Source organism: Triturus cristatus, chromosome 3_1, assembly GCF_964204655.1.
Source record: "Triturus cristatus chromosome 3_1, aTriCri1.1, whole genome shotgun sequence".
In the NCBI taxonomy this organism is placed as follows: domain Eukaryota; kingdom Metazoa; phylum Chordata; class Amphibia; order Caudata; family Salamandridae; genus Triturus; species Triturus cristatus.
The window spans coordinates 751,357,400-751,382,588 of record NC_140583.1 but is presented as its reverse complement, the minus strand read 5'-3'; the positions used below and the strand labels follow the sequence as shown (position 1 = coordinate 751,382,588).

At 42.2% G+C, this 25,189-nt stretch overlaps 1 protein-coding gene across 1 annotated transcript in view; it reads left to right on the top strand.

Moving 5' to 3' along the window:
- LOC146860917 (mucin-5B-like) overlaps positions 1 to 24,895 on the top strand; it is a 286,252-nt gene extending 261,357 nt beyond the window's left edge. Inside the window, exons 23-30 of the mRNA XM_085646184.1 lie at positions 855 to 1,094; positions 4,439 to 4,595; positions 7,457 to 7,585; positions 13,130 to 13,274; positions 15,450 to 15,493; positions 15,704 to 15,874; positions 24,431 to 24,545; positions 24,634 to 24,895. Of these exons, the coding sequence (XP_085502310.1) occupies positions 855 to 1,094; positions 4,439 to 4,595; positions 7,457 to 7,585; positions 13,130 to 13,274; positions 15,450 to 15,493; positions 15,704 to 15,874; positions 24,431 to 24,545; positions 24,634 to 24,895 (1,263 nt within the window). The remainder of the gene's footprint in view (positions 1 to 854; positions 1,095 to 4,438; positions 4,596 to 7,456; positions 7,586 to 13,129; positions 13,275 to 15,449; positions 15,494 to 15,703; positions 15,875 to 24,430; positions 24,546 to 24,633) is intronic.
- Positions 24,896 to 25,189: the final 294 nt, after the last annotated feature.

Here is a 25,189-nt window from a genome sequence, read left to right as displayed (position 1 = left end):
TGGGGTAAGGACTGTTGGACATTTTAGCCATTCGAATGCCTACCTGATATAGATTTGATTGATTGATTGATTGGGCAGTCAAATGGCCAGTTTTTACTCTTCTTTACTGTCATGAAAAACGTGGCAGTAAGGGACATTAAAACATCTAAATGACCCCCACACAATGTGAGAAAACTCCCAGGGTGTGGTGGTCAAGGTTTTTGCTGTTTCACACTTTGAGTTTTTGTTTTTGAAAAAACAAAGACTTGTTAAAAGTTTGATGGTCCCATCTGCCATACTTTCAATATTTCAGGAACCTCTGCGATGGCTGTTCTTGCCCATATTTGGACTGGGCACCAGGCTGGTGGACAATTCAAATTTGGTGAAAGATGGGCCCTCCACATGGTGGGAGTGAAGTACTCCGCAGTACCCAAGAACTTACCTCCACCTGCCAACCTCTAAATCAGGCCCAAATTCTACTTCAGACATTTGAGATTGAGAGCAATTTATTCAAAATGACCGAAGTCATGACAAAACCATACACTATACTCAGACATAGAATATAGATTACGGCACTAGATGGGCGGGTCCTTCATCATGAGTTCTAGATAAATGATACTCCAGCCATTCCTTTGGCAGCTCCACAGAAAAAGCATATAATGTACGTATTGTTTGTTGAATGTTTTACCCCAAAATCCCTTTTCGCTGTTCTGTTAGCCCCAGAAATCAACAATGTAAAATGTATATCCATACATTCCTGGGGTACTGATTAACCACACAAGTCTTTATAAATGTATGAGGGCAATGTACTCATGCACAGCAGATGTGAATGGCATGCCTCTTACAATTCTAACTTTGAATCCTTCACCCCATAGGGTGTGGTTTGCGGCCTTTGTGGGAACTTCGATGGAAACAGTTTGAATGACTTCACCACCCGAAGCCACTCCGTGGTTGAAAACGTGGCCGAATTTGGCAACAGCTGGAAGTTCTCACCGTCCTGCGGGGATGTGGGCCCCCCTCCAGTGCCCTGTGCGGACAATGCACCCAGGAGATTCTGGGCCCAGAAGCAATGCAACATCATCTTGAGTGTCACGTTTGCCGACTGCCACCGCCAGGTACTTAACCGGGCCACCACCCCTAGAACGTCAGCGCTCTTTCAGGGTTCAATTAGCCACTTTAGTAAGGTACACCTCTCAGGTGAAGGTCTGTGTCAAAGAAGGGGGACTACCTTAATTCCTGTCCAGGATTTACGTGGTTAAACGGAGCCAGAGAGATTAATCTAATCACGAAAATGTAACCTGCTTTTTGATTTGCGCCACATAGCTCACTTTGCATTTTGGTACAATTTGTACTGTTCCTGTTTTGTGTTTACAATCGTAACTATATTTAAAAAACATTTGCAAGTAATGATTATCTTCCAAAACTACAATGGTAGTCACATTTCAGCAAAACAGATATTAAACGCAAATGTGCTTGAAAATGACAAAATGCAAAACTTTCGAGAAAATCATCTTCTTACTTGTGGATGTACCACTTTACAGATGCATTTTGGGGTGGCTGTATGCTTCGTGTTTGGAAATGATGTCCGTGCAATTAATTCCTTTCGTTTACATTGTCTGACAAATGCTGTAATAGTAAACATCCTGCCTAAAAAAGGAATACAATGTTAGCACTTCGCAGATAAAAATAAATCAGCTCTCCAGTCTTTAAAGTATTCCCCGAAGACTATAGGAGCCTGCGTGCCATTGGGCAGGGTGCTAAGACTGGGTACAAATTAAGAAGTAATGTTTTGTGACCTGCCCAGCATTTTGCAATGTAGCTGCAAAAAGTATATTCATGGAGGGTCGGAAAACCTTCTGTCTCCTGGATATTAATGAGGCCAGTTACATGTTGCCACCTCTATGAATGGCTGCAAACGCAGGGATCGAGGCCTACGAGGGACACCTCCTCCACCATCTCAATCCTTGTTTTCAAAGACAGCTCCTGTCCCTTTACATGCTAGAAAGATAACGGGGGAGCATGCACTCGACCTCGGTCTGCCCCACCCCAGTCTGCCCCGCACAATTTCCAGAGGATGCTATCTAAGTGGGCAGCCTCCACTTAGTAAATCCATTACCACCCCAGGTCGGGGGCCCATGACTGATCAATGGCGGTCATCTGCAATTGTGGTTATAAATCATTGCTAAATGGCATTGCAATTCGTAAATAGGAAGCAGGTTACCCTTTCACGCCTATCCTATGTGCACATCGCTAAGAGCCGCAAAACCCTTTTAATGAGTGGAAGACTTTGCTGGCTCGTAAAAGCGATTTTGCCCATTGCAAAAAAGGTATTTTGCAATTGCAACCCATCTGATTTCGTGAACCACAGCCTTTGTGACCGAAAAAGACCTTTGCACATCAGACCCATATTTTGTTGGTTGTGTTTTTTTAAATATACGCTAACATGTCTAAAGATCTTACTTTCATCCACCTACAAATATTTCACCAATGCCAGACATGCATAGGTCTACTACATATTGAAATGTATTTCAATAAGTAGTTTTCACATTTCACAGGAGAGACAGGTCAGTGATGGCTTGAACCTCATCCTGTCCTTGAAGAAGGGGCGTCATGGACTGTATCAGCATCGCAGAAGGGTTATCATGCACAGTTTGTCAGTGAGTCTGCAGTGGGTGCGATGACCTTTAGTGGTCTGTCTATATTACTTGGCAACTGAATGGTAGCTCGGAAGACATACTATCTTGCTGTTTAAGGCTATTCATGAATGACCAACTTTTGTGGAATTGAGTCACCACTCCAATGTTTGCCTTCTGTTTCTCCCTTTTTAATGTAGACTATTCTGTCCTCAGTGAATAGAATAGCATTCTAGTCCTTCTGCCTCAGGCTTTACCAATAGTTAAAGACCATCTCCCTCCTTATAGGCTCTACCCTGTGGCTTAAGCCTTTCACTCTGGTTTGAGGTCGTTACAGATGCAGCCAATTGCAGCAGGATATGGGCAGTGGGCTACAAGCTATAATTTAGGGTCCCTTGAGATAAAAACCTTAGGAAGCAACTATAACCATATTCTCAGCTTACCATAACGCTATCACAGTATGGCAGTTTACAGAGACAGAACTCATGTGACAAATATGCTATGCATGCGCTATACATGCTAGAGATAGCTCGATTCTGCCCAGGCATTTCCTCATGCCCACTTTATTCAGGGACTGCATGGAGATTTTACTTAGATGCATTGCTCCAACTTGAAGTATTGGGGGTTAAGATGTCGAGTAAGAGTAAAACTTGAGACAATTCAGAAAATCATAGTGGTAAAGAGAGAGAGAGAGAGAGAGAGAGAGAAGATAAATAAATATGATATACTAGGCCTCGGTCCTGGAGGAAGGGCTTTTGATACAACTTTCACAGCAGTCTCTCGCTCAGAGTTTAGTAAAGTAAAAGGACTAACTAGATTCATAGGGGCTTATTTACAAGCCACTTGTGCCACAGGTGCATCATGTTTAATATTGAAAAGTGACGTCCCAGTGACACAAGGGGCTTGTCAATAAGCCCCGTAGTGTTTACCGGTTCCCCACTGGGTGATTGGGTACTTTGGGTCTAATCTGAATTTGTGAATAAATGGAGGAGAAACCCTGCTGTAGGTACTATTTCTGGCAGGTATCGCTGACCCAGTTATCGGGCATTATGATTTAGTGTTCCAAGAATGGGGAATAACACGTTGTACCTAGAGTTATCAGGGACATTATCACATACCGTTTCCAATTTCATTCCATTTTCCTCCAGTTTTTCAGGCCAAAAATGTGTGCTGAAATGTTTTAGGTTTCATACTGTGTGTTTCCGCACCTTGTTAAAACTTGGAATTGCGTGACTTTTTATCTGCTGCAGAGATACAACTCCACAAGACTCAGAATTCAGCAATTTGTCTCTACATATTATTAAAGTAATGCAATGTGCATTAACCACATAATATTCACCCTAAAAACAAACGAAAAGAGTGCGTTTCTAATCTTTAACCAGTCACACGTCTGAAACAACAGAATCAGACATAGCAAGCGAAGATTGGGAAACAGAAGTCACAGTAATTCATGTCTTCTTGTCATTTAGCTTATAAAAGCTGGAACAAGCTTAAGAGAGAGCTAGCCAAAGGTTTGCCAATGTGAACCTACCAGTCCACTACCAAGATAACTCAACTGCTGATTAATGCCAAATAGTATTATAAATATATATCTATATATATATCTACATATACAAACACATTCACACACGCACACACACACACACACACATATATATTTATATTTAAATATGTGAGTGTGTGTGTGCGTGTGTGCGTGTGGAGTGTTTTTCTTTGTGTTGGCATTGGCCAAGAAACCAATGGGTTACATTTCGTATTGTGAATAAATATTGTATAAGTAAAAACATGAGTGTGGGCGAATAAGTGCTTTTCTCATCCTGGAACAGGTCGATCCAGTGCCATTCTATGATATATGTGTGGGTGATGCCTGTGCCTGCGACACTGGTGGAGACTGTGAATGCTTCTGCACTGCCGTAGCTGCCTACGCCCAGAAATGCAGCGACAATGGAATTTGTGTCTACTGGAGAAGCCCTGAAATATGCCGTGAGTACCACACATCTATCTTGCAAAACAAAATGTGCAACACCAGGCAATACAAGGGAAGCAGGAGGAAGGAAACCAAAAGCAGGAACACAAGCACAACGCTTAAGGGCCCCTCTCTCATAGCGTCTTCTGTGAGTAGTTGTGTCTTGCTCCTGCTTACATTATCAAAACTCATGAGTGTGTCAAAAGTTCTGAAAAACCCCATCCAAAGACACTGAAATATAGTCCTGTCTCTTCCACCTTTGAACCTTTTCACTGAGGCAATAAAGCTCACCATATGATAACAGCATTTGAGCATGTGTCAGCATTTGCCAGCATTTGTCAACAATTATTTTACAAATTCATTTTATCACAAAAGTATAGGATCACGCAGTCCTTTTTCAAAATTTTCAATTTGTTATGAGACTTGCTCAATTTGTAGCGTGCACAAGGGTTTCACTCTCTGATCCTAGAGTTTGAGAAATAACAGTAAGAAGCAGCGTTACCCCATTGGGGTCCGTCCCCTTTAGCGCTGCCTTTTCTCCCTATGACAAGGGGAATTGTATATAGTTCATACAAGTAAATCCAAATTCATCAATCAGATTTCCATCAGTGTGTTTATTTTTCAATAATGATCTTGGGTACTCCTCATTCAACCCAATATTCCATTTAACTTCATCATATGGGATGAAAGATTAAAGCTTTTTCGTTTTTGTCAGTAAAATGGATTATTGGGTTGAATGAAGAGCCTGCTACTTGCTATTATGTTCTTCAACACCTCGTCAGACGTAGTAAGCGTTTTACACTTGCAATTTTAACTCAATTCAGTATTCGTCTGTGTCATTAATGACAGTGATTACACACTGCTAAGGACTCTGTATCACTCAACAGATTTTAAATCGGTTGGCCAAGGCAGCTCGCTAAGTCTCTCAACAAACTGTTCAGGGGATCAATAGAACTTGCCACACAACCGGCAAGTCTTCTGAAACCTGGCACAATCCATGACGCCTTTCATCCAATCCAGGGAATTGAAATGATGACTAGTGATGACAGAATTATTGCTTTTGTGATGTTTGTGATGCATTATTGCTTCTTTTCCTAAACTTTGACGTGACATTACTTTTTGAGATATTGAAAATTACCTATCCCTAAAATTGAAACACAAATGTTACATGTGCGCATTTCCAACTGTAGTGAGAAGTACACTCTACATCTTTAAAGACTTCAGCACCCACAGGTATTTATCTTTGAATACACCATGCCCGGGGGATTCTAGCATGCTATGCTCATGCCTCGTGCAGCAATATTTCCACAGAATGCATAGAATCTTTCCATATCATAAAAAGCATTAAATGTGAATGGACGGACTGTGGTATTTTAGGCGAGCTGGCAGAGACCTTGGAGTCTGTGTGACAACATGCACGCCTCTCCTCCATGTACCTATGGAGCACTGTTAAGTGCCTTAATATACACCCATTTACAGACACTAAGTAGGTGGTTTACGTGTGCTTGATATACATGTGGTAAATTCACCAGTTACGTCAGCATTATGGAATAGGTGTGGATTGTGGTAGTATAATCAGTCCTGACAAAAGCCACGAATAGTTGAGAATATAAGTGGATGAAACATGTTAACCCTAAGAGGAAGTAGAGGTAACTAGAGCCCCGGGACTTCCCAACTTTTCCTGTTTTCAATCGTTCTGGTAGGTGCCAGGATTAAAACGTTCGGACTTCCAGGCAGGTAAGGTAATTTTAAGGAGTAACCCTACCCTCACTCATTAGCCTAGTCCTTTTTCCAAGATGGGCTCTGTAGTCTTTGTAAAGTAAAGGCTTTAGGCAACAAGAAACATATGCATGTGCATATTAGTAAAGAGACACTGACTTCAGATATATAGATTTATTAGAAAATGAATGAAGTGGGAGCTTGGAGAAGACAGGAAAAATGTTCTATTGGGTAGTTTGAGCGGTCGAATGCATCATGCAAATCGTATTTGTATATTCACAACAACCCGACTTGTGGAACAAATCCAGTGGGACCTTTGGCCAGATTTGAGATACAGAAGTGGGCATTGAGCTCAGTCGGAGTTTGCGGCCCCATGTTGCACCATAAGCACACTTCCACATTTCCGAAGGCTTGCGAACACGTGTGCAGTCTATTCTCTAATACCAATTACAGTGTTCTCATTTCAAGCGGGCGCAGTGTTACAAATGAGTTCCTTTATTTGAACGGAGGATATGGCCTCATGCAACTGAGAAAGTCCCCTTGCCCTTGCAAATCTTCGATATGGACGCAGAGGTGAAGAGACTGTGTGATCCAGGGAAAGTGGCATAGAGTTAATAAATCACCGACTGCAGTCCTCATGATGACTCCATTTGGAAAGAATAACTGTGGAGTGCCTAAGTCCTACCAGCCTCTCTGCCCCACCAAAGCTAGGCTGGCTTGGCTTGCCGTGAAAAGCATGGCTATGGTCAGGAGCCATCCTTCTGACCTTCACTTCAGGAGAGTCTGCATTGAGGAAAGAGCATCTTCTGTAAATGCGCGCATGGGACTGATCTGCAGTGAATGCCCCAGATAAAGGTGTGCACTGACACACACAGATCGTGAGCCTCGTAAGTAATTGGCCGCCTGCTCATATTTCTGTTCCTGGGCATCAAAGACAACTAAAGGTAGAATGTTGGCTTTAACAGGAGCAATCAATGAAACTCTGGATGATGTAATGATAAACACATTTTGTGATTGAGTCTTCTTAATGAAAATGCATTTTTGTACTGTGCCAGTGACATATAGAGAGCAATACGGCATTCCCTAAGATGGGCTATTTCTATAGGTGTTATTTAAAATTGGATTCTAATTCTGTTTTTGATCTTTTCCTTCTCCCCAGCCTTGTTCTGTGATTATTATAACAAACATGATGGTTGCGACTGGCACTACCAGGCCTGCGGCGCCCCCTGCTTGAAGACCTGTCGGAACCCCACTGGGGAGTGCTTGTATGTATTGCCAGCAATGGAAGGTAAGAGAAAGCGTTGGAAAGTGCAGATGCTACATAGGATGTCCACCGACTCGACCACGTGGCACCACCATTAGTCGTGAGCTACTGACTGATAGTGAGATATTTCCTGAGAGCCGCATGTCTAGTACTTGCTAAGCGACGGGGGAGGGGTGCTCTGGAAAAACTAGGGAAGGCAAAGCAGGGTAACAGCAAGAAGGGGAGAAATCTACCCACTTTTTATGAAGTGTTTTTAAAGTGCTACATGTCTTCTTTATGCCACTTTGGAGTGCTTGACAGACGGATGGACAAACACAGCAGGATAGTAGGATGGACATGCTACAGCCCAAATGGTTGGACAGGTGATTCAAATGTGTGACATCTCAGGTGCATGATGTGATTATTGGGCGCAAGTGCTGGCTATCCATCATGCCATCATACCCCGCCGTGCCATTAGTTCCTTCTCCATTTGTAGTCCATATCATAACTGTTGCAGAACTGTCTGCTCGGCCTGCGTATTGCTTCTAATTATAATGTCTACTCTGCCCTTGACTGTGCAGAAAGGGGTGTAGGAGCCTATGGGAATGGGAGTGATCTTTCAATCTTCAAGACGAGATTCTTGGAGAGGGAGATGGAATTGATGAATGGGTGTGGACTCGATGGATGAATATATGCGTACAGTCATATTTATTTAGCACAAACCTAAGCAATTTGGGGTTTACTTATGTGAAGAGGACAATGCATTGCATATATGTCACGCATATTTATAATTTTAAGAAAAAGGAGATTAAGAGATATGCCAGAATCAGCCACGGCTACTGCAGGTAAGTGCGGTGGGACCGGCTGGGAGGGATTTCGAGAGACAACCACGAGGGAAAATTAGTTATTTATTTAATTTTTCCTGTGGTCTTCTTTCAAAATCCCCCCCAGTCGGCCCCTCCGCCCCACTGCTCTTACCTGCAGCAGCCGCGGCTGGCCAGGATTCAACTTTTCAGTCAAGTGCGGGGGCTAAATTGGATCCCAGGTCCTGAGGTTCCTAATTCAACAGCTAACCACTAGACCAAATTACCTCCCAAAACTGAATTCTTATTCACCACTCTTCAAAGCAAGCTATGATAGTAACCTGAAAATAGAACTGTCATCTCAGCCTTTAGAGAACACCCAAATTGGGGAGGAATCTGCACTTTTTAAGTATTGGGGATGTCTTAATGTCATTCTTCTTGCGTTCATACATACAGGACTTTTCCTGAACAATATTTCACTGCACTCCTGCTGAATAAAGCAAGAACAAAAGTTCACTGCAATGTCACCTCCCTCTAATACCCAAATAAAAACACGAAAACAGGCATATAAAGGCCAGATCTACGAAGCCCTTTGAGGGTACAACCCCTGCGATTTGCAAACAAGTGTGCAGCTTCGGAAAGGCTTTTTACAATGTACAAAAGCCCTTTTATAAGTCATAAAAATCTTTCTGACTCGTAAACGATATTTATCTATGGTCTGTGACTGCATATATGTTTTCGAATCAGTAATTAGTTACAGGCCCCTAAAAATGATTCCTATTTTTAATGCTCTCCCTTAAACACCTCCATCCTTGCACTTATAGGCATTTAAGGGGGGAGACTGCGACCTACTGAATTAATGTTCATCAGATATGCTGTTTTGCAAACCGCAGCACATAGCCAATTTGCGATGTTACCTTTTACTACATGGGTCGCATTATAAATTACAGTCCCATTTGCAAGCCAGGCAGTGTACAAATTGTGCATCCCTAGCTGCAAATGGAAATAGTACAGCTGACCCATTCTTCCTAGATTTGCGTGCTCGAAAAGGACAGATCCTTAAGGATGATAGTTGAATAGATCAACCAAGGGTGTTGTAGCGTGGGAATGTGTCCCTTGAACCAGCAGAACTAGTCAGAATATGCCCAGGTGCAAGCAACAAACTCATTCTATTTAGGAATTAGGTCACAACTATGCAGAGAGAGTATCACAAAGGGGCAACATCTACTCTGCACTTCCAGCCTTTCTCCACCCAAGCAACTGTCAGTTCCCACTTTGTCATAGGTCCAGCATTCCACATGACCTCCCAAGACTGAGGAAAGCAGAGGAACAATGAATACATACACATTAGGACTCCTCCCTCCCTGGAAGAGAAAGACAAAACACAGACATCTGAAAAAAATGTACATATAAATGTCTGTCAGTACTGAGAGTCCACACATAATGTTTATTATATTGTCCCTAGACTCTATACACACACAATCTCCACACTTAGGCACAGGTCGAAGGATCGCTCTCCCAAAGCCATAATCAGTCACATGTCCTAGGCTCCCAAAACCACAAAGCAAATCAACACTTATCAGTTAACATGTTGTCGGACCCCATCATCTTGAAATCATGATTTTTACCTGGGTCTAGGGCCCCTATGGCTACAAAAGCCTAAACTTACATTGTAGCCTCCCACACAAAAGAAGGCAAGCTCCAGCTGCATGATAAGCCACTCAGTGTATCTGCTGTAATTTCATGATGAGGCACACTGTCTCAACACAGAACTGAGTGCATGTTTCTTGTTCATCTTAGACATCTTAAGTTCTTACATAAAACTCATTATTTCTCCCAGGTAATCTATATGTATGCATGTATGTATGTATGTATGTATGTATGTATGTATGTATGTATGTATGTACGTACGTATGTATGTATGTATGTGTGTATATGCTATTTCTCTGATGCAAGCCTAGCCAAAAGTAAGAGGAATGCTGTACAGGGTAAAAGACAAGCCTAAATCCAATGAGCGATAGGAGGGTTAAGTGTGCTGTGGGCGGTTAATACATTGTGATGTAGTGTTCTTTAATAAGGTAAGTAATCAACTATTTGCTAAACTGGAGCAGCATTGCGGCATTCCTAAATGATGCAGTGTTGTTGTTCCAGATCCTGGGTGCATAGAAGAACAAGCATTTGCAATGCAAGAGGTCTCGCATTTATGTGAATTTGAGCTTTTTGCATTGTAAATGACAAGTCCAATAGCTTAAACTCTCGCAAATGTGAGACCTATTGTATTGCAAAAGCCCCATGGTGCGCTTTCATATTCATGGCAGCTAAGTCCCATTCTTTAGACTCGCCTTGTCTAAAGAAAGGGGCTGGGCTGCCATTAAAATGAAAGCGCAGTATCGGGTGCTTTTACAAAAAATACATCTTTTTGTCAGGTTGACAAACAAATCCATTTTATTGTAAATGTTCCCCATGGCACAGTTAACACTTTATTAATAGCCGCACATGCGACTCGTCATAAGAAAGGGGGAAAAGTTATTTTCACGCCCTCCCAGAAGCAGAGCATTAGCTCCAACTATGGAAGAGTGGATGTATAAATCGTCTCACAGTAGGAAAGGTTATTATTTTGGGATGCCCTCCAAATTAAGGTGAGTATCCAGATGATAACCTAGAAAGGGAAAGCATGCAGTGCGGAATGGTTTTGTGGTGGTCCCATGGTACTAAGACAACCACAGTCTGAGTTATGGGCAAACATTTGTTTTTACTAACGCGCCCCGCAAAGCATTATGGGACGAGTTTCTGTAGTGCAGTGAATATTATAGTATAGGCTCCCATGCTGAGCCGGGAGAGCTACAGTAAAGTTTTCCTTTGGTTTTTCTTTCCTTTCTGCTGGCTCCTAGCGCGTTTCCCTTTTTAAATGGGCAGACGACAAAAGCATTTGCTTGTCATGTTGACAAAGAAATGCTTTTTTTGTAATAGCACCCCATGACACATTTTCACAATAATGTCAGTTGCCCCAGTTTTTTACACGAGCCCCGTCTAAAGAAAGGGACTAGCCCGCCATTTAAAAAAAGAAAGGGTTGCAAAAGAGCTTGTCTTGAAAGCAACAGCGGGGCAGAAATCTATTTAGGAAAATAGTGCTCAGAGGCTGCAATTAAAGCCTACTGAGTAACCACACATGTAACAGGGAGTGTCGTCTTGGGAGGTTACAATTTGAGACAAGGCGGTACTAATGAGGGGCTACTAAGCCTATTGACCAATGAAAAGCCACAGTTCCTAAAGAACAATCACTCGAGCCAATGAAAAATATGGGTGGAGAGTGGGCGGAGCTTCAAGTCCATACAATAATACAGCATGCCTTGCAGAGCAGCGCATGCGCTACCTGGGCATGACCTAAAACGTCTTGCTGCCACGTTTTTTCTTTTGTACCCTTCTTATTCTGCAGTCTGGTGGTGTCTTGGCTGCGAGTGTGCTGAGAACCACCAGCGATGATGAGCTAGTCTGTAAGATAAGTGGGAGTGTGGGTCATAATGGCTTTGCACATGATACAGCTGGTTTTAAACATTGTGCGAGCTGGCAATTGGAGCCAATCGAGTTCCATCATGCGGAGAACGTGATCTGGTTATATTTTTCAGGACCTGGATGGAATGTGCTGCAGTTTGCAGAATGTCCTTAAAGGGTGTCAGTGTGAATTCTGAAAGGCCTTGTAGTAGGGCATTACCAGCATCTAAATGCGAGAGTGAAAAGACTTGAACAGCAGTTCTGAAGTCACCCTATGGAAGAAATGGTTTCACTTTCTTTAGAGAAGAGAGTTGGTGCCAGGCTGTCTTTGTTCTTTTGGAAAAATGTTCCTTTAGGGTGAGACGCTGGTTATCAAGATGGTGCAGAACTAGGTGGAATAGGTGAGCAGAGATTGCCTCTTTCCATATTAGACTTGTTCTGTCTAAAATTCATGCATTAAGTCACAGAAATTCAGAGTTATCAGTATAAACTTTGGATTCCTCAGGTGCACAATAGTAGGTGATTGGCTCTGTGTGGATTGGGTGGAACTCATCAAGATGAGGCTCCTTGAGTTCTAAACAAAATGCAATGAGGTCCAAGCATCACTTCTCTGGCTTTTCGTACAGCTAAGCCGTATCTATTTACATGAGATGCCAACATCTCAAACATGAGACAATGAAATCAATTTGCTCAGTTATATCCATCAGTCTATGGCAAATCCCACACCTAGGGCAGAGAACTACAGAGAACACTGGCCCCTTCCACCAGGGATAAATCTGTTACTTTCCAGGCGCTTTACCTTAAAACACAGACAGAAATCTATCAATAAATACAGAATCTCATTGCACCTTTGTTATTAGTGCAGCTTCTGGGTTTCTTTGTGAATCAGGCATCAGGACATGTGAGGACATGGCAAGGGGTTCAAAAGAACAAAAGATGTTAAGGCATGGAAAAAGGGTGCTGTTTAGACAGGATACTGTTTGCAGGCACGAGGGGAGGCCATCCCACCATGAGCAGAATCTAACTTGCTCAGCTAGCCACTCTCCACTCAAACTGTCCATCCTCTGACAATGAATGCTCAAGATTCTGCATTACCTTACAAGCCATGGCAGTAAAAAGGACAGGGAATAGATGCAAATATTCACTTTACAAAAACTGTACTCAATGGAGAATAAGAAAATTAAAACAATATATTTTTACGCAAGTTCTTTTCCTCAATTGCCTTTGTGTTCGTAACAGTTTACAGGATGAATTATGTCTCAATGCTTAAAATGGCTTCAAAACCTTTTTCTAGGATGCTATCCTCAGTGCCCAGAAGAAAGACCATATTACGATGAAGATAAAAACCAGTGTGTGGAAATGTGTGGCTGTTACGACGACGAAGGGAACCGCTACGAGCTTGGCGAAAAGGTGGATCTCTGTGAAAGCTGTCAGACCTGGTAGGTACCTAAGCCCATAAAGTCTGTTGTAACGTACCTGAGAAGTGTTTATGAAATCAAGTCATTTGAATAATCCTCTAAAGATGCCCTGCACCCCATAAAAAGTATAGCTCTTGATCATGGTAGACTGTGGATCACTTTAGGACTGCATTTTTCAATTTACACCCAGGGCCAGATGTACGCACCCATTTAGCATTTCTTAATGGATTGAATCACTATTTTAGCCCATTAAGAAATGCTAAATAACCTTTTCCTATGTACAAATGCCAAATCAAGCTCGCAATTTGCGATTTCTACCCCGTGGAACTCGCAAATTGCAACTACTATTTAGGGAATCGCAAATAGGGATTGCTTATTTGCAATTTCCAAAGCACATGTTTAAAGCATTTCCTAAATGCGAATTGGGCATTTAGGAATTGAAATTACCATTGACTTAAAGTCGATGGTAACTATGTGCAAAATAAAAAAAATGCATTTACGGCCAGATGTACAAAGGCCTTTTGCATTTCTTACCAACTAAATCGCAATTTTGGCCTCTTAAGAAATGCAATACAGCTTTTTCCTATGTACAAAGGCTTTAGGGAGTTGTAAAATGCAATTTCTACCCAGTTGAAATCACAATTTGCGATTCCCTAAATAGGAAATTGCAAATAGAGATTTCCTATTCATGATTTCTTAACAATTGTACAAAGCAGTTCCTAAATGCAATATGAGCATTTAGGAAATGAAATTACCATTGACTCAAAGTTGATGGTAACCATGTGCAATTCAAAAAATTAACCCCAAGATGTTTTTTTTAAAGTGCAATAGAGCACACACATGCCCCTAGGGCATTTGTGTGCTCTACATGTGTGCCACGACTTTTGGGGTGCATTACGGGTAGCCTTATGCCCACAGCCATCCTTGGTTTAGCATTTCCAAAATAGTGATTTCCTAATAGGAAATCGTTGTTTTAGAAATGCAAAGCCAGCCCATTGGTATGAATGGCATAACATTTACTAATTGCGATTTCCTAATAGCGAGTCCTACTCCTTAGGAATCGCTTTAAGGAAATCGGTAATTTCATACCTATCATTTTGCATTTCTTAAAAAGCGATTCCAATGGAGTCGCTATTTAGGTAATCCATATTTGCATTTTCGTACATTTGGCCCTAAGTGTCCGACCTCCTGCAGTAGGCACCAAAATCTGATATGCAATCATTTTCACATTCAATAAATTTCGAACTGTAAAGTGATGGATTTTTGTTAGTTGTACTAATCATCACATCCGCGAAGGCCAGTTTATAATCAGGCCCATACATTTGTATTTGTTCACAATATTGGTGGTGGTAGCCTAATTGCCATTTGACAGAATGCGGGGTGACCCAAATAGACTGTAGCAAATGCTCATGATCCCACATCCGATTAGTGTATGAGAACATGCTGCTCACCATAGTCTAACATGGGGCCATATTATCAAGAAACGGCGTTAAAATTATCGCCGCTTTAGCGGCAGAAAACTGCTGCTAAAGCGGCGATAATGGGCTTGATAATATGCCCTTGAGAATTCCCATAGAAGCCCATGTTCTGTTGTCAACATGGGCTTCTATGGGATATCTCTGCAGCATATTATGAAGCCCATTATCGCCGCATTAGCGGCAGTTTTCTGCCGCTAAAGCGGTGCTTCATAATATCCCCCATGGTTTCTTGGTATGGGGTGCTGCCCAGCATGGAGCATGATATCTATACACCTGACCGGCTTGTGGAAGGAAAAATTATATTAACCCAAAATGAAATTTGACTACTTTATAGTAATTATCAAGTGGTGGTTAACTCAAATCACAGGAGATTTCCAAAGGGCAGAAAGAGCAGTTAGCTCGTGGCTCGCACACTTTTGTGTATCTCAACTTTCAAAACTAAATGATCAGACAAATTCAGGGGGTTGTGAATAACCTGCTCCATAACCCTTCATCCAGTATTCTGAGGCGATGGTGCCCTCACCTAGGTGACATAAGTAAGTGTAGAGCTTATGATGTCAAGATTGAGCACGACGAGTCTCTTCAGAAAGGGGCCACGTGACTGGATGTTCTGGCCAAAGGACAGTTTCTTTCCTGTATTTGTTTTACGAAAGGCAAACTCTGAGTTTCTTGATTTACAAGGAATGGTAGATTAACGCTTGTGTTTGTTGTCTTTCAGCAACTGCACAGTGAATGGAATACAGTGCGCATATGATATTCATGGTAGGTCATCAGATGTGTAGGTGTTCTATCCATGCAATCGTAGGTACTGACCCCTCTTCCCTCTTTCCAAGTGACCTGTTAATATTGAGTTCATGGTGTGACCATAAATGACAGAATAAATTGGAATCTGCTGCAGTAATGGGCATTGCATGATTCTAAATGCTGTCTGCTGGCTGTAAGCACCCTGATTGTTGCCTTTGCTCTTTGCAGCCTGCTTCTGTGTATACAACGGAGAGGTGTACAAATACAACGAAGTGATCTACACTACAACAGGCGAGATGGGCAAGTGCACAAACATGACCTGCGGATCCGATGGCAACATAGTGGCCGTGGTCTACCTGTGCCTGACAACAGCAATGACCACAACAAGCACACAAACAGGTAACCACATCCATCTCTTTCATCCTGATGCAGTGGTGTGCCTTCTGTGCAGAGGTGTTAAGCCACCCAGACAACAGAGAAAAAATACAGGAAGCAAAACTATTCAGTGTGCATGTTGAGTCAGCCGGCCCAGCATTTGTGTACAAAAGGACAAGTGGAGACTAACAAGCAAATGACGAACATGAATGAAAAACATAAAGATGATTTTCTATACAGGTGGAAAAATGGGGGAACTGTTCTAGAGTAAATCACAGGCAATACAACTAAACATAGAGAAATAGCGATGGGCTTGTGGGAAGAAAACCCATCATCATGTAATATCCTCACAATAGTGATAGTAATGGCGATGCCAATGGGGCTGACTTCAGTGCCCTAACTCATGACAACACACGCATGCATCATTGCTGTGACTAGGCTCCTGTCGTGCTGCATGCTGTTTCCAAGTGTCTCCATATTAAAAGCAGCTGCACTTATTACAATGGCGCTGCTTAGTAACCGTGATATGACTTTAAAAATATTTTTTAAATGAGTAAGATACTTATATTATCACGACTCTTTCTAGAAAAGTATTGTATTGAAGAAGAACAGCAGTGGCACATGAAACAGATTAAAACTAAAATTAAACTGTGTTTTTTGTAGCCATATAATGGCAGAAGTAAATCTATCTGATCACATTGCCTGCAGGGCTACATAGGTGGGTCAGCATCCTACTGCTGTCCCTCTGCTAGGATGGCACCTTTTTGCTGTAATGGCCCCCCTTCGGTTGAGAGGGCTCTCCCCCTATGTATTGCTGTGTGGTACCAGGAGGGGAAGAGTCAGGCCAGAAATGTATAAGAGATTGTCTGACAGCTGGGCCTCTTGTGTTTGGCGTTCTGTGAAAAAAGCTGCAGCAGAGTGGGACTCGCAACTGGGCCCTTTTATGCAAGGTGAGCATAAGCTTTGAATATAGTCCCCAGGGGTAGTATAATCGTGGTCACTGGATAGGCAGGGCACTGGTGCTGTGAAGCCTTATGCATTCAGCCATAGCCTACCTTACTCTGTAGTCTCACCTGGTCGAGGCTGAGCACCTCTTCATCTCTCCTTAGGTAACTGGTCACACAGAAAAAGCACATCACTTTGTGCATTTCCAAATACGCCATACCAATTCTGCTGAAATAGTAGTGAGTAAACCCAAACATAACACGCTTACCAGCCCTACAAACATGCCATGCTGGAATCACTTAAATACAAAATTATACACAAGTCACCAGGTCCTATTGTGTCAAAATGTTTGAAATACATAAAGGAACACAGCAACAGTTAAGAGCAATCGACATGGATACGTTACTTTGATTGGCAAAAATTTACATCAGTCCACAACACAGTCTGTTATGTTGGAAAGGCTCTCTGGCACAATGTCCACAAACAAGATAGAGAGCTGGAAACAGATGTATATACCAGGTCTTTGCTTGCCAACCCCTCATGACGACGTCTTTCACCTCCACAGTCCAATGTGTACATAAAATAGGTGATCCTGCTACACTGCAAATTGAATACCTGTAAGGTTCAGATATGCAGGTGGGGCATTGAGAGAAGTGAATGACAAAGCAATCACACACCGACCGTGCTTTGGTCCATGTTGGACAATATACAGCCAATGCAGAGCACCTTTGTTTGACCACGTGGTTGGAGGGTCAGGGCAGAGGCAAGAAGCAAGGTCTCGCCCAGGCTTTCACCTTGCCCATTGTTTGGTGAGTTGAGATCCAGACCTGCTATGACCATTGCCCAATGCTGCCAAAAACTAATAAATATAGACATTAAATTCAATGTACATGAGCTACATTTTAAGGGTTCACAATCTGCGTAATGCTGCAGTCTGATACCAATGTTGACAGACAGCCCTTCTCAGTCTATTACAAAAGCCAGCTGAGCAGCAATAGACAATGACAGAAAGGGGCTGTCCAAAAGACCCTTTCAGTAACATTTAAATATATGTTGATTGTGTATGTAGTTTACATTTTGTATGTTGTGTAGTGAGATGAAGTTTCACCACACAGCCAAACAGTCTGTAGGTGAGACTTTAGGACAAATGTATACAAAATAGATAATTTCTTGTTAATATTAAAAATCACTTACAAAGGTCTATGCTGTTGAGTCAAGTAGAGTATGAAGGTAGAACCTGAGTTAAGGAAAGATGTGTCCTGAATGGAGGAAGAAACTGTAACCCCATGGATGAAATTACATGGAATGAGTCCAATCGTTGATGTCAGTGAGAAGGTTATTTTGTACACTCTACTAGCGAAGGTCTAAGCTAATGTTATTTTGAAGTTTCTTAAACTATCCAGAATCTGAAAGAATTAGGATTTAGAACAGTCATAAAGGTATTGCACAAACGATATACAATTATTCTCACTTCATTCCATTATTATCCAGAGGTAGAAGTATGTTTCCATTAATAGCCTTTGACAGCAAATCGTTTAAAGGCATGGTGGAATTTGATTTGATGCATTAAAGCTTAAGTTTCTCCTTGGGCCATCATTCCAAGTTGGCCAAAACAGTGTCCTCAATTGCAAAACCACTTCAGTCGACTACAAGTATTGGTGTCCTTAGACCTGAAATTTTTGGTTCCTCAGACTCTGGACCCAAAACTTCCAGGTTCAGGGTTGGAGGTCGTATTGACAAACCAAGATTTCAAGTTTTTCTAAATTAAAATATCAGGTATAAAGACCACAAATGACACTTCACAAAATCGAAATGTTGTATAGTCTATTCAGTACTGCATTTGTGAGTTGGCACAAAACATCTACAATGGGAATAAAATCAGAACTGTCATGTACAATTAGTACAAAGAAAGACTACTTAAGTCCCTCCAATAGCCAGAAAGAAATGAAAGAAGGCTGTGTACACCTACACAATTGTAGCTCTCATGTGGTGGCCATCTTGGTATGGTACTGGCCATACCCCTAATTACTCTGTCTTTTTACCAGCACCCCAAGGTAATCTGGTCAGATGCTCACCAGCTGTTCCTTTGCATCCCAAGACACAGAAGCAATCATGAAGACACCAATTCCTGCCTCCCTCTCAGGAGAACAGCCACCACTAAAGAAATGAAAGAAGTACTATAAACACCCTCACTGTATAACTGAGCCTCCTCTAGGACAGCAATCTTTAAATGGTCAATAGGCTGTCCCCCACTCCATCCATAAGGGCTCTATTTAACAAATATGTTAGTTTACTCCTCTACACATCAGCTATTCGCCCCTACACAATCTCACCTCACCCACCAGCCTTCGCTGCCTGCCCCTTTGCTGGCTGCATCATCATTTTACTCTGACATTACTTAGTCCTGCGGCAAACCTTGGAGTTGCCTATTGCCCTAATTATGTTCTACCTTTTCCTGTAACTGGCATTCATCTGCAGTTACAAGTTCTAACCCTAATCCTGCATCTCCCTTTCCACCTGTCTACTTCCTCCGTCACCCTATGTACAGCTTGCTTCTTGCATGGATCCACAAAGAACAACCAACACAGATTAGAGCCATCGAGATGCTATGCTTATAAAATGAGTTACCACCTGAATCTATCAAAAAAAGCATCAAAGTCCTTAAAACACAGACTCCTCAAATCTCATCCAGATACCCTGGTTTTCGACCCCTACTTTTGCACGAATAAACAGCTATAATAATGACCTAATTTTTTATACAAATAGATTAGCACAATAGAGGAAAGCCCTGCTATCACTGCTCTTGATCTCTTCAACCAGAACAACACCACATGGTCTCAAATTGTTGTTAGCCCCTTCGACACTGTGGGCGGAACAGAGTGTGTCTATCTTTTACAGTTATTTTTTCAAACTGCAATATGCTCTGTTTTTAATCCTGGCACCAGCCGCAGAGTAATAAAGGTTTTATCGCTCCTGATAGCTAGTTTTAATTCCCTTCACATTATCACCTTTTTTGCGCTGCGCCCATCCCGCCAATAGAAAGTTATCATCAGGATTTAGTACATTCCTATCAGGTTTAAAAACATCCCTGAGCTTCTCCCTTACAGTGAGGGGGTTGTAGCCCTTGACGGGGCTAGGGGTCCCCGTCAAGAGGAGAATCCCAGATGAATAAGCATGCCACCTCGTGGGTGATGGGAATACGTCCTTAAATATAGGACTCCTTCTTTAGTTTACATTGGTCTGTATACAGTCATACTCTCTACAGTTTAGAGCTGAGGTTATTTTGTGTAATTTACCTACACTTTCACCCCAACAATACTTTTGACCCCTCACCTGCCTTCCCCAAATGCTGATCCCTAATAACACCCAATCACATACCATTGGCACTCTTCTCACCCATCCGTTGAGCTCTCCCCCTCCTAATGTCGATCTTACCTCTACCCCAATCCGCCCTTCCCTATGCCTTCTCCCCAAAACATCCGCACCCTAACTCTACAAACACCAACACCCCCTTTACCCCCTGCCCACTGCTTCAAGACCTGACAGTCCCACCCCCATACCTTACTACAATCCAGACTGGATGAGATTACAAAAATGTTGCAAGATCTCAAAGATGACTTACATAGAATCATTCACATCACAACAGAGATGAAAAACTTTCAGTGTCCTATTAGGAACCATAGAATGAATACTCTCACTCATGTCCAACCCTTCAACCAGCCCGCCATATCTCCAACATACCTCCCTACCAATCTGACCTTTCTTTGCACGTCCCCCACACAATGGAGTTGGAGAACTAGACCCTATCCCAATGCGCCCATGTGATCAATTATTCATAAAGTCACTCTATCAGACAACGATATCTAAACCCACCTCTTGTTATATAAATTTTCACACCCTGATAACAATGATAAACAGGGAATAATCCATGCCATACCGGCAAACTCTCATAGAGCTCCTAGACTAAACCATAGAGCGGTCAACACGCACAGCCTCAGTCTACCCCAGCGCACCACAAACCCCAATTGAAATGCATGCTAATCAACTGCAGATCAGCTTCAAGACATGTGGCAGATATTGTGTGCCTTATCCTCACACGTGATCTTAACCTTCTAATCCTGACTGAAACCTGGCTAAATTATTACTTTGTTCGTATCCTTGGCACACTACTCCCTCCTAACCATGGCATTACTGGTTTGAATAGAACCTGTTGACCAGGTGGAGGTATCGCTTGCATACACAGCATCAACCTGTCAGTTAACAAGCACAAACCCCCATTCTATCCACCTGAGAATACCTATGGTTTGCATTGACCTCTCTGCAAACTACACAAGATCCACCAACCTCCAGGAGACAATCTGGGTTTCATAGAACAAATCATGGAAACCATTGTGACAAACACTGGTCAATAGTATACTCAAATCTTCCTGAGACTTCAGCCTCCACTGGAATGATATGAATGATCCTGTAGTTAAAAGCTTCAAAACCCTCGTTGCTGACCTTAACCTGACCCAATTTTGTGAGAGGCCCACGCACAACAAAAAGGTTGACCTTAGATCTTATCATTGCAAACCCAATTCAATTAAATTCAGTTGGAATCTATCCTCCCCTGTGAGGGGACCAACCATGACTGCATCACATTTCTTATTACGGAAGCTGTAATAACCAAAACAGCTCAACTAATTGAACCCAGACTCTGGAAAAGGAACATGCACAACATCAACCAAAATGAAACTGACCTCTCTCAGCCACAACATCTTGCCTCCTCCTGGAGAGATGTCAGATGTCCACGATCTTACAAACCACTACACTTGCTCCATGGAGACTGTTCTTTACTCAATTGATCCATTACAACTAAAATGAGCTCCCACAAAAGATTCCAAGCCTTGGTATGATGGTAGCCTCAATACAGAAAGACGCAACTTGAGGCTAAGTAAACGTCAGTGGAGATCAGCTCCATCCCTTGAAAACCTCAAGCATCTGAGATCATTGAGGAACAGATACTATAAAAGCATCAGAATTTTGAAAGCAAATATCTTCAGAAACCATCAGGTTCAAGATAGTACCCAGCCCCAAAACCTTTTTGAGCTCTAAAAGTACCAATGAACTGCACACTCAAACTTGCTGGATCTAGTCCACTACCAAACTATGAGGAATTTGCCTCCTTTTTTTTCAGAAGACAGAAAGCATGAGAAATCATCTGCAATGTGCTCTCCCACCTCAAACCATCCTCTCTGCCTCCCGAACTACTTTTCCCTCTTGTCCTCCTGGGCACTTCCCCCAAAACAACACCTCATTGAACTCTTTCAAAACCTTTGAGGAAAGTGCCATTCACAAGATTCTAACAATGCTGAAACCCTCAAACCACTTCAATGATCTTCTACCTCCCAACTTCTTCAAGGAGATCATACTCTTGATACTCCCACTTTGGACCAAGCTTGTTCATGCTGCCCCCTTCATGGCACTATCTCTGTTTGCCTAAAGTCCAGTCAGGTTCCCCCATCCTAAATAAATTAAAAGCAGATCAAACTGACTAAAACAACATCTGACCTAACTCCAATAACCCTACCCTGAAGAAGCTCCTTGAAAAAGTGCTTTTACATCCAACCCTGTAACCACATTGATCAATTCCGGCTGGTAGACCAATTTCAATCCGCCTTCCATCCAGGTCATAGCACCAAATGGGCTATGACACACATAGTGGACAATGCACTAAAAATGCTTGATCAGAACCATTCTTGCCTTTTAACCCTCCTTAACATATCATCACCATTCGACACGGTTAAGCATGATCACCTACTAGACCTTATGGAACACTGTACGGGGCTAACAGGATCAGTACATAACTGGTTCACCTCCTATCTCCAAAACAGGACTCAAAGAGTCAAGGTTAATCACTCACTATCACAGACCACTCAGGTCACATTAGAAGTGTCACAGGGAGCCTAACTTTCTCCCACTCTCTTCAACCTGTTCATGGAGCCTCTAACGGAGTTCATACAACATCCACTACCACATGTACGCTGACGATAACCATGTATACTTAAAAGTCCCCACCCCGGAAGACATCAGTTTCCTAAATACAACTCTACTGAAAACTCAAAATTGGCTAGTATCCAATCACCTCAAACTATATACTCAAAAATATGAATTCCTCCTAATTGCCCCACCCAATCAGTCACCTGTCATTGAAGAATGGTTGAAACATCTAACTGCCCTCAACTGCTTTTCATAAGTCATTGACACAGCGAGATCACTGGGATTAACTCTCAACAAGTACCTCAACATGGAAAAATACATCAGTGCTGCCATGAGAGAAGTGAACCACCAAATGAAAGTTATGAGAAAATTAAACCTCTTCCTCCCAACAATGACTTCAAGCATTCAGTGCAAGCACTGGTGGCTCCCAGGTTGGACTATGGAAGTGCAACCTGTGACATTGCATTGTCGCTTTAAGGTTTGAGAACCTTTTACAATTGTAATTCCAAGTGGAATGTTGGTTGGGGGAGCGAGAGCTTTTCTTTGTAGAGAGTTTGAGCTGCGTGTAAGGTGGATGAGGTGAATAAACCCTACCTGACTTAAACTACGTGGATGAAGATTTATTTCAGTGAAGTTGCCACTTTACATTGGCGACGATCGTGGGAGTATTAAAGAAGAAAATCACCGCAACATCCGGCGCGTCTTTGAAAGGTGATAATCGGCAGATTTCATAAGCTGTTGGTTTTGAAGATTGTGGACGAGTTAACTCTTCGTGTGCGGCTGTTTGTGAGATCCAGAAGAACAAACCCGGCAAGGTGAAGGGGTTTGAGGAAGGAGTGGCAATCAGCCGGTTTCTGCGGTCTGCGTTCCAGTGACGGCGTATCAACTGTCAGTTCAGCTGTGCGGGTCAGTGACGTGGAGGAGAAGTCATCTGCGCATGTCCCAGGAGCGCAGGCAGCGTGCGTATTACGTGAGAGCATTGTCTGTGGTTCACGCATGCGCGAAGAGTTGGAGAAGGCTCTTCTAGTTTATTTGCGTGTGCGCTTTAACGGAAGCGATTTGTTTACATGCTGAAGAGTCAAGATTTTTTTTTTTTATTGTTTGTTTCATTTCTAAATACTCAGCTGGAAGAACCATGTACTATTTTACAGTCTTCGGGGTAATCGAAGGGTGAGTTAAATATACTGTTCTGTGCTGCAAGAAGACATCACTGAGAGGAGGAAGATAACGCTCTATTGGAATTTCAGTTTACGTGTTTGTGGTGACATTGCATGGAGACTTAAATTTACTAATGCTATGTCGATGCACCACAGAGGGATTTGAGTACTGAAGTTTTTTTTTGCAGTGAGGGACAGTACCAGTAAGAGGTTATAGAGTTTATACGAGATGGAAAAGAGAGGTTATTTATGAGAGTTGTGTTTATTTATTTTTCAAATCTCATTTTATGACGGGTGTTGTTTTAAGGTGTCCAGTATCTAGTTTAGATATTTTAGACCAGAATGCAGAATGTTACGCAACCACCATTTTTTTTATCAAGTCCTGGTGAGCCAAATATAAAATGGCAAAAATAGAAGAAACTTTTTGTGAATTACGCCAGAGTCTGTGGAACTAATCTAAGTGCAGAATGTAAGCACTCTTTACTATTGCATTGTCTAGGAGGTGAAGGACAGGAAGTTTTGGAACATTTACCTGATCTAACTGTCGCAGAACAGAGAAATTTGAACGAATATGACATTTGTATAGAACAATTAGACCGTCATTATCTGCCACGGTTGAGTACCATCATGGAGAGAAATCATTTTGGTTTGCGTGAACAGAAAAAAAAATGAGTCAGTTGAAGAATTTCTCTCTGCTTTAAGGAAACTAGCATCTTCGTGCAAGTTTGGAGGTGCTACAGAAGAGAGGATAAGAGACCAGTTTGTATTGAAATGTGCTCATGACAATATTAGGAAGGAACTTTGGTTAAAAGATGAGCCACCTTTAGATGAAGTAATTACAGTTGCAAAACAGGTGGAACATATGATGAAATGTGTTGATGAGCTGAGTGTTGAGAAAAACAAACCTATCGCCACTAACATCAGTGTTGATGAGGTGATCTGCCAAGTCAAAAAAATGATTTAGAGGTAAAAGAGAAAGATAGACCTACACAGGGAAATGAGAATATGCAAGGTAGTTTCGGGAAGCCGACATGTTATAGGTGTGGGAGACTAGGGCATTTAGCTAATGCACCTTTTTGTCCTGCCCTTAAGGTGATGTGTAGTACTTGTGGTAGAAGAGGACATTTTGCAAAGTGTTGCAGAAGTAAAATGAGAAAAGGGGATCAAGTAAAAGCCCAGCCTCAAGTCAAAGTTGTTACTTTTCAAGTTGATGTTCTGGAGGCAATTCATCCTTCTCATCCAGTCAATATTGAAGGTG